Source organism: Malaclemys terrapin, chromosome 23 (genome assembly GCF_027887155.1).
Source record: "Malaclemys terrapin pileata isolate rMalTer1 chromosome 23, rMalTer1.hap1, whole genome shotgun sequence".
Lineage (NCBI taxonomy): Eukaryota > Metazoa > Chordata > Testudines > Emydidae > Malaclemys > Malaclemys terrapin.
Genome location: NC_071527.1, coordinates 2,162,921 through 2,173,029, shown reverse-complemented (window position 1 = coordinate 2,173,029; position 10,109 = coordinate 2,162,921). Strand labels below are relative to the sequence as shown.

At 61.0% G+C, this 10,109-nt stretch overlaps 1 protein-coding gene across 1 annotated transcript; it reads right to left on the bottom strand.

Annotated features, from left to right (window-relative positions):
• Positions 1-580: 580 nt before the first annotated feature.
• Positions 581-9,764, bottom strand: CDK2 (cyclin dependent kinase 2). The gene is made up of 7 exons (XM_054012307.1): positions 9,559-9,764; positions 6,779-6,856; positions 6,349-6,469; positions 6,089-6,259; positions 5,413-5,514; positions 4,191-4,394; positions 581-3,580 (listed from the first exon to the last, which is right to left on the bottom strand). Exons 1-7 carry the CDS (start codon positions 9,672-9,674, stop codon positions 3,476-3,478), a joined length of 897 nt encoding a protein of 298 aa, XP_053868282.1. The 5' UTR covers positions 9,675-9,764; the 3' UTR covers positions 581-3,475.
• Between the last annotated feature and the right edge of the window lie 345 nt (positions 9,765-10,109).

Sequence of the window (10,109 nt, the reverse complement as noted above, 5' to 3'; positions counted from 1 at the left end):
GCCCGGGGCTGGTATAGAGGGGGGGGGCTGCCCATTGCAACATTGCCAGAGCTAAGGGGAGCTTCGTCCAACAGCTGTACACCTACGTAAGGCAGAGTTGTTAGCCTATTGTCCTCAGCACTAAAATCGCTCCGCTTTTTAAACCACTGACAAGGCCCCAGGGAAGAACTTGCACTTTCCCAGATAAACTTAATGGACCCTCGTCCAGCCGTGCACGTCCCTGGTACTAGTCTGCTTATGCTCTGTCAGCTGCTGGCTCTCATCTTGCATTGTAAGCGCTTTGGAGCAGGGGCTGTTTGCAGCACCTTGCGCACTGGGGGCCTGGCCCACGACTAGGCGCTCTTAAGCCCAGAGCCTGACAGGTAGTGGAGTGGCCAATTGCCATTGAAATCAGTGCCTAACGCCCACTTAAAGACCTTTGTGGATGTGGGCCTGGGTGACTTGCCCAAGGTCTGTAGCAGACGTGGGAACAGAACCTGTTTCTAAGTGACCTGCCCACTGGACAGGACTTCCTCTCTCACCTCAGAAAGTATTTTCTTCTGTAACTACCCCCTTTGAAGACAATCACATTCACAACAAGTTAAAACTAAGAATATTTTTAATGATTTATAAACCAATCCCATAATATTAACATTTGGTAAGAAACAACAGCCTACAAAGAATTACAAAAATCAAGGACGACAAATATATTCGAGGGTTTGTTTTTTAAAAATATTCACTTACAAAAACTCCACAGTGCTTGTCTAACAAATTGTATACAAATCCAGAGCTCTGCTTTAAAACTAACACAGCCTTATAAATATTCCCCTATTTGTTCCAGTCCAAAAAAATATATTCATGCTCCCAAATATTGTGTCATTATAGCTGTTAACTCCCATCTCCATCTCTCCTTCCCTCTGTTTTCATCATGAGTTGGCAGGAGCATTGTTTTGGGGGAATTCTCTTCCGCCTTCTGTAGCCATCGGCTCGGAGACTCAATTTCCCCTCCCTCTTCAAACTGGTTCCCATCAGGCACTTTATGTTGCTGTCCTAACCCTACATTTTTCTTTAGGCAACTGGGTTGAGAAAACAAGCTAGTCTGCTGTGAAGGAAATGAGACACAACCTTTCTGCTCTAAAGAAACTCAAGCTACAAGAGCTCAAAATAGCTGCGATAGGAACAGAACCATTCTGACTTTTAACCCTCTCCTGGAAAAGGCCCATGTGGCTTATGAGCTAAATCCACAGCTCCCCTTAATGCTCATTCCTTTCCTGGAATATTCATGTGTACCTCTAAAATACTTTTATAAACAACCCTTAAATATAAAATGCTTTACTAGAAAATACACTAAGTCTGTTTTTAAATAGTCTATTCATCTATTGTCAACTGATCACTTTTGGTTTAGATGTGGATTTCCCCCTCCCCCCATCTCCTCTTTAAGCAGACCCCAAAAGTTTGGCGGTGGGCGGGTGACAGCAGCCCGCCATCCGCACCATGGGATGTTCCAGGCTTTTACAAATGGGGCTGTTTGTAGGGAAACATTACCAGCTCATGTGAAACCGATCCTGTTACTCTGGTGGCCAGGGGCCCCTAGCTATAGCTGCTACCTCCGGGATCTCGATCGGAGCCTTACTGCCCATTCAAACACCCCATCTGCACGGCACTTAAAGGAAGCAATATCTGGCTGCCACCGAGGGCTGGGTGACGGGGCTACTTTCGAACACCCTTCCCCACCCTGCAGGACAATCGAAGTGGAAGACTGCTCCAACCCAGACTCAGGAGCACCCCCCAGCCCCTTGAGCTGCCCCTGCTTCCCTAGGATTGGGCCGTTCTTTGTGGATTTAAAATCAGATTCGTTGCTAGGGGCCAAATCGGACCTTCCAGGGAAACGCAGACACCAGAGTGGCTGGGGAAGCCCACAGGAAAGGAGGCGAAATCTCAGGCTGGGTGCATGTGCCCATTTCACAGGCCAGAGCCTCAGCTAGCATAAATACGCATGGCTCTGCTGAAGGCAGTGGCGTTTCACCGTCCGCACCAGCTGGGGATCTGGCCCCATGTGCCGGAGCCAGCCTTTCCACAGGCTGAAGCGCCTCTGGTATGGAAAGATCTGAGCCAAAGGAAAGTGACAAGGAGTCCCACCCCTCCGGGAGCCAGCCCTCCAGAGCGTGTGGGGAGCAGCCCGGCTGGTGGCTGGCACCAGCTCTAGAGAGGTGTACGTCAGATTCTGGGGTCAGATCCGTAGCTGGCATAAGCTGCCATTGCACCATTGACAAATCAGTGGAACCACACTGATCGACGCCCGCCGAGGATCTGTCCTCTTGCAGCAAGCTTGGTCATAGGCAATGCCAGAGAATGAGCGGCCAATGACGCGGTGGGTGGAGAATCTGTCGGAGGTCAAAGCCCTTCCGGGAGCAGAGAATTGGGGGGGTGTCTTGCGGGGAGGCCAGGTGAAGAGCCAGCTGCAACAATCAGTTTCAGCTGCTGGGTTCCTGGTCCACCACCCGGCGCAGGGTGAAGCCTTTAGAGCAAACCCCCTCCTGTGGGTGCAGATTCTCCCCGGAGCGGATGAGGAACCTGCTTCCCTGCAGAAGCTCCATGCATCAGGTCACACCTGGTAAGATGTTCTGTGGGGAGGAGGATGCCAGCGTAGGACGTGCGAGGGGCTTGGGCCCCGTCGGTCAACACCCATGGGACATGAAGGGGGGATGCTAAGTGAGCAGAGTTCTTGCTTAGGGTCAGGTCCTGCCGGGGAGGAGGGGAGCTGAGCAGGCCCCACACGCTGCAGGATCAGCCCTTACAACGCATGTTTCCTGAGCGGCTGGGGACGTGTGGGCCCCCCCCGACCCAAAGCGCCGCTGGGGATTCCGGCCGCCAATCCGCAGGGTCCAATTTGCGGCAGGAACAGGAGTCGCCAGGCGCGCCGGCTGCAGCTCGGGTCCCTGGTGCAGCAGACTCCAGGGGGCTGGACAGGGAGCAGGCAGCGAGTTCACCGGGGCCAGCTGAGCGTATCTAGTTGGTAGGAGGGGATGGTTCCCCAGCCAGACCCGCCCTGCCTTCCACCCATGGAGGGGGGGGTCACCCTGTGTTGAAGCAGGAATTCGGGGGGGCTCCGCTGAAGAGGCTCAGAGGGGGGCATGCCCAGGGAGGTGAAAGAAGGGGCTCAGCCAGGCCAGCTGGGGGGACGACGCTCCCAGCTGCAGTGAGCAAGGTCCCATTGCTGGTGCTGGAAGCCAAGCCCTCCGGGGAGGGTCAAAGCTGCAGACTAGGTGCTCCAGCCAGGGCAACGGGGGCTGGGCTGGGGGGGGGGGTCGCCCCCTCCATTCAGCACCCCCACGGCCGGGAGGCTAAGTGCAAGTCCGCAGGGGCAGGATGAGTCACAGGATCCCCAGGGCAGGCCCAGCGCCAGGAGACGGATCCAGATACAGGCATAGGCCAGACAGAGCCAGCGTGGGGGCAGCAGAGTCCTGGCTGGGCCGGCCCCTGCCCCGAAGCCACTTCACAAGCGCAGGTGAGGGACGGCCTTGGTGACGTCCCGGAAGAAGGGATGGTTCAGCGCTGACTTGGCCGAAATCCGCTTGTTGGGGTCGTAGTGCAGCATTTGCTGGGTAGGAGAGGGGGGGTGGTGGTTATTGTGGGTGGGGGACGGGACAGGTGGGAACCCTGCCATTCCCATGGCAACTGTCATCCTGAAGCACCAAGGTGGGTGGGTCACACCCAAGGCTGTAGTGCAGCTGCCCCTGGGGTGGAACGTGGTAGTTGTTCCAACGCCCCCGCTAAGGACAGGGAACGAGACGGAATCTCAAACCCTTGGAACATCTCTGGGGGAATTTAGAGACAATGCGATGAACTCTGGTTTGGATACCGGGGCTAACGCTTCTCGCAGCGGAAGGGCAGAGGGTCGGGCAGGCAGGACTCCTGGTTCTCGTTCCAGCCGCTACCGCATGGGGATCTGGGGTCTATTCCTGGTTCTGCCGCTGATTGCGTGGCCTGGACAAGTCACTTCCCCCCTGTGTCTCAGGCTGCCCCAGCGGGGTGGGGGAAGAGGGGGAGGCTCTTGCTGTCTGTGCAGCACCAGCTACGGCTGGAGGGCAAGTGGCTTCCAGTCCCCAGCTCCAGCCCTGCACTCTCCCAAGAAACCTCGTTCCTCTCCCGCTCCTGCCCCCAAGCTAACTAGGTATGGGGTCAATCCTGGAGCCCCCCCAGCTACTCACAGCCAAGAGCTTCCTCCCTTCCTCGTCCAGGGGGGGCACCACCTTGCTGAAGTCCTGTCTGGCCCATTTGGGGAAGCTGGGCTTGTAATCAGGCATGGAAGTGACCCCCGGCCACACGGCCTCATCTGGGGTGCCCAGCGTCCGGAAGATGCGGAAGAGCTGGTCAATTTCTGAGTCTCCGGGAAACAGGGCTCGCCTGGTGATCTGGACAGCAGGAGAGGGGTCAAGCGAGGTCCCAGCACAGCCCCACCTCCCAATGGCTCAAAGCAATGGGGGGTGGGGGGCTTTCCCACCCTCCTCTCTCCCCAAAGGAGGGAGTGAGGGCCAGGGATGCTCTGGCCACACATCAGTTACCGGCTCAGCACAGAGGGAAGGATCGTTTCCTGATCCCCTCTGGCCTTAAACCCTACGAATCGTCCCCTATCTCGACAGCCTCATGACTGACCCCCCCACACTGCAGCAAAGCCTCTACTGGGAACAAAGGGTTAAGGCCAACTGGCTCCCGGGGGAAACAGCCCACTCCGTGGTCTGCTCCCCTCTCGTCCACCCAGTGATGCAGATGCCAGCCCACATGTTCTGCATGTCACCCCTCTTCGTCCCCCCGCTGCCAGCACAACCCCTTCCCCCGGGGCGGGGGAAATGCCAGGCAGGGCACCCCCCCGAGAACACAACAGAGCCCTTTTATTTCCTGGTTCCTGCTCGGTGGGTCAGCACCCCTCTCCAGGGACGTCACCAAGCGCATCCCAGAGCTGCCCCCAGGCAGAGGAAGCGAGGCTGAGGCTGCCCATCTGACACCATCAGCAGCTCTGGCAGCGCGTGTGGGGTGGGGGGGCCTGGATCTGCCCCATCACACGCTTAACGCTGCCTCTCACGCCTGGGGGAAAACAAACAAGGGAGACTCCCCTGTGGAGCACCAGGCCAGGCAGCGAGACCCGCTGCGCCCAGTGGTGGCTGGGTGCAAGAGGCAGGATGGAGTAACTAAGTCATACTCCTTCCCTCAGCATGGGACAAGACGAGCTGGGAACAGAGAGGAGCAGGGTAAAACCCCCCGCACCCCCCCGCCCCGATCTCACAGACACACATGACCTTCAGTCGGGGCAGGATCAGGCCCCCAGACCGGGGATTGCGCTTGTTTCACTCCCCCCACTGCACGGGGCACACGGGGCCCCTCCCTGACTGTGGGACGAGAAAAACCATGTGCCAGGGCGCGGGGGGCACGTACCATCTCGGCAAAGATGCAGCCCAGGCTCCAGATATCCACGGCCGTCGAGTAGTACTTGCAGCCGAGCAGGATTTCAGGGGCGCGGTACCAGAGAGTCACCACCTGGCGAAGTGGGGGAAATCCTCGTTAATCACAACAGGGACGTCTCTCCCCCTTTCCGCTCCAAGGACCCCAAAGAGCTTTACACACCACAGGCCCCCGGGAAACTTCGTAATCCCCATTTTGCAGATGGAGAAACCGAGGCACGGAAAGGGAAACTCACCGAAGGCGAGACAGCGAATTTTGGGGGGAGCTGAGAATAGAACCCAGGAGTCCGGGCTCCCAGCCTTGTGGGGAGTAACCATTAGACACTCCTCTCCCTAGTAGGACTCTGGTCCAGGAACGGAGCGGCAGGGTGGTGTGAGGCCATGGGTCTGGGAGCCTGGAGTAGGCGCAGGGGATGCAGCCGGATCTCTCCCACCCCCTAAGTGCTGGTGGTGGCATGACAGCCTTGGAGGAATCCGCAGGAGGCGGGATCAGCTGGAGCCGGGGGTCCTGGTGCAGGGAGGACAGGGATGTTCAGCCCATCGGGGGCACCTACCCGGGTGAGGTGGCCCCATCTCACTGCCTAGCCCCTGGATCCCAGCTCCCAGCAGGAGCCAGATGGCTGGAGGAGGGGGGAGCCCCCTGGACGCACCTCATGGGTGTAGGTTCGCACCGGCACGCCGAACGCCCGGGCCAGCCCGAAGTCCGCCAGCTTGATGGCTCCCTCAGCATTGATGAGCAGGTTCTGGGGCTTGAGGTCGCGGTGCAGCACCCGGTGGGAGTGGCAGAAAGCCAGGCCCTGCAGCAGCTGGAACAGGTAACTCTGCAGCGGGGGGCAGACAGGGCTGGTGTCAGCGGGGAGGAGAGGACGCTGGGGAAGGGGCGGAGCAGCACGCCAGCCAGGCCGGTTACCTTGATGAGGGGCAGAGGGATGCCGCTGATGGAGGAGGAGTCCATGAACTTCTTCAGGTCCTGGTGCAGGAACTCGAAGACCAGGTAGAGCTTGTTCTCCGTGTGGATCACGTCCAGCAGCCTGCGGGCGCAGGGAGAGGAACGAGGAGATGTCACGGCTCCCGCCCTGGAGAGGCCCTGGGAGGAGGGGCGGGGGCGTTCACTCGCTGTGTCCCATGCCCGTCCTGGCCTTTATTGAGGCTGCCAGCAGGCAGCACCCGGCGTGACGAGCGCTGGGGAGCCGGGCCCAGACCAACCACGATGGGGGCCACAGCTCTGGGTCCCCACCAGCCCGGGGGAAGAAGGGCTCCGGATCCCAGTAGCTCAGCGACCGCGTGGTGCCACCCTACAGGGACCTCGTTAACTCCCTTCGCCACCCACCCCCACTTACTTGACGATGTTGGAGTGATTCAGCTCCTTGAGCAGGGAGATCTCCCGGATGGCCGTGCTGGGGACGCCCTCCGTCTCTCTGCGGGGGGAGGGAAGCCATGGGGAGCCTGGAGACACGCAGAAGGTCTGGGGCTCCAATCAACTCCAGCCCCACTTGAGTGACATCCGTGACACCAAAGCACATACGCCAGGCGGCCTAAGAACTCCAGTCCAGCACACACAGGCCCCAGCCTAGTGCAGCACCAATAAGCCAAAAACCCTTTACACGGATGCAACCCCATGGAAATGCAGCCACCTCTGGGGTGGAAGCAACAGCGAGGAGAGGGGCAGCTTAGGACACAGGGACAAAACTCCTGCCCGCCCTAGGGATTCTTCACATCTGGGCAGAGCTGATGGGGCCCCTGAACGCATCGACCCCACAGGCCTGGACCAGCTCTCTGGGTCGGAACCAGGGGTCCAGGGCTATTCAGTGCCCTGCGCACTGCTGCATCCCCTCCCGGCAGGGCCGGCTCCAGGGTTTTGGCCGCCCCAAGCAGCCAGAAAAAAAAAAAAGCCGTGATCGCGATCTGCGGCGGCAATTCGGCGGGAGGTCCTTCACTCTGAGTGGGAGTGAGGGACCGTCCGCCGAATTGCCGCCAAATAGCACCCACCTGCCCAGCACAGGCAGACCGCAGGAGCGACCAGGGGCTGGGAACACTTTCCACAGCCCATTCAGACCAGAGGGGGCCTTGTGAATCACAGGCTCCATAGGGCCATTGAGATCACCTGGCCTGGCCCGCATCACGCAGGCCCGGCACCTCCCAGCCGAGCTAGAGCAGAGCTTGGAGAAAAACGTCCAACCTCGGTTTAAAAATGGCCAGTGATGGAAAATCCACTACGGCCCAGTGGTTAGTGACCCTCGTCCCTACAGATTTGCGCCTTATCTCCAGTCAGAAACTGTCTCACTTCAACTTCCTGCCACTGGACCTGTTAGACCAGGGGTCTCCAACTCGACCAGTGCCAGTCCTCAGATCCTCCCAGCGGGCCAATAATGTCACTCATGCTGCCCAGAACCCGCCCCCAACCTACCTAAGGCTCTGGGAGGGAGTTTGGGTGGGGGAGGAGATTGGGGTGCAGGCTCTGGAAGGGAGTTTGGGTGCAGAAGGGGTGAGAGGTTGGGCTCTGGGAGGGAGTTTGGGTGCTGGGTGCAGGCTCTGGGCTGGGGCAGGGGTGCAGGAGAAGGGGGTGGGGTTGCAGGCTCTGGGAGGAAGTTTGGGGGTGGGGGTACAGGCTCTGTGAGAGGGGTGGGGGTGTGGTGCTTACCTGGGGCTCCAAGGCAGGGCGGGGGACCCCCAAGCACCACCCCTGGAGTTTCCCATTGGCCGCAGGAGCGCTCGGGGCGTGGACAGCGCGCAGAGGCACAGCCCCACCCCGCGTCCGCAGGCAGGGGCCAGCGGCGATACAGACGGCGAGCGCCCGGGGCCGGCAGGTGGGGCCAAGGGAGAGACCTGGCCCCAAAACTGCTGGAGCCCCATGGGCCACTGGGGAGGTTCGCGGGCCGCAGATGGGCCGCGAGTGTGAGACCCGTGTTAGACCTTTGTCTGCGAGACTGACGAGCCCATTAGCACTGGCCTCAAGTCCCCCCTTCCCCCTCTCTCTGCTCAGCTAAATAAACTGAGCTCCCGGAGCCTGTCGCTACAAATCCTTCCATGTTCCATCAGCCTCCTGGCTCTTCTCTGAGTGTCTCCGGCGGATCCACGTCCCCCTTGGATTGCGGCACCAGAACCGGGCAGACGCCGGAGCAGCCTTAATTCAACCTCCGGCCCCTACTCGACGTGTGGGCAGCTGTCCACTGGCCCCGAGACCCACCACGTGGTAACGACTTTACCTGCCCCCGCATTAAGAGCGACAGTGACTGCGACGGGACCCCCAAAGCCGGCCCGGGTGCCATGACCCACCCGGGCGGCTGAGAGGCAAAGCCGGCTGGGATATTCTTTCACTGCACCTGAGAAGAGAATTTCTTCGAGGACCTGCTGATGGCAGCCAGACAATTTAAGAACAGCTGTTTCAGCGAAGTCCAGACAAGGCCTAAAACTGGAGCGAGTGACTGAGTGGTCTCAGCTCCGTAGGACGACCTCTGTCAGGGCGTTAAGGAAGCGTATGGGGCAGAAGACACCCCCACCAGAAATGGGGCTGCAGGAAAGGCTGAGGGGTGTCATTCCCGCCCCCCAGCACCAGGCATCCGAAGGGCTGACTGGCCCCAGCCTTACTGAGCTTGGTAGAGCGCTGCTGATTGACCCCAGCGGGAGCTGGGAAGTGCCCAGAAACATCCAGCGCCCCCCTGGAGAGAGGGACCCGGGTGCCCCCTCCCAGTACCCCAAACCCAAGGGTTATCCTGGCTTCTAGTAGCGCCCTGCCCACCCCCGGCCACCAGCTCGACCGTCTGGCTCTGCCCACCTCGGATGCACCTCGCCAAGTGAATTCATGCCAAGGCCCTGGTGACAGCCGGCCCAGCCGCTCCCGGGGCACCCCAGCCCCACAGGCAGGGAACTGGCCCCCCGGATGCCAGCCCCACCCCGGACCCCTTCTCTGCCACATCTGCACCCCCAAGGTGCCACACGCTTCGCCCCCGGGGGTGGGCTCCTGCAGGAGGCCCCCAGCCCTCGAGGCGAAGGGTCTGCCCGGCCCAGGGAGGGGCCAGCTGCTTGTGCCCCCCCCCCACCCCCGGGCTACGGGAGGGGCCCCGCGGCCGGAGACGGGGGGTTCCCTGGGACTCCCCGGGGGGGTCGGGGGGGGACTCACGTATCCAGGCGGATTTTCTTCAGCGCCACCACCTCGCCGGTGACCTTATTCCTGGCCTTGTACACAACCCCGTAGGTGCCCTCGCCGATCTTCTCCACCTTCTGGAAGTTCTCCATGGGGCGCGGGCAGGCGGCGGCCGGGGCCGCGGAGGGGCTGGTCCCGGAGCCGGCCCGCCCCGGGGAGGGGGCCAGGGATCGGGCCCGGGATCGCGGCCCCTGGGGGGGGGGAGCGGGGGGGGCCCGGGATCGCGGCCCCTGGGGGGGGGAGCCCGGGATCGCGGCCCCTGGGGGGCGGGGGCGGGGGCGGCCCGGACAGAACGTTCCGCGGCCCCCGGCGGTTACAAACCCACCCAACTGGCAACAATGTAGCGCCGCCCCCCGCCCGGCCGCTTCCCGCGTTCCACTCGCCCCGCCCACCCCGCCGCGCCATTGGCTGGCGCCTGGAGGGGACGCTGGGAGCGACGCGGGAGTCTCCTTAAAGGGACAGGCGCCGAGAAAGCAGCGGGCTTCCTCCCTCCATCGTAGGGTTACGGGGTGGGCCAGACCCAGAGC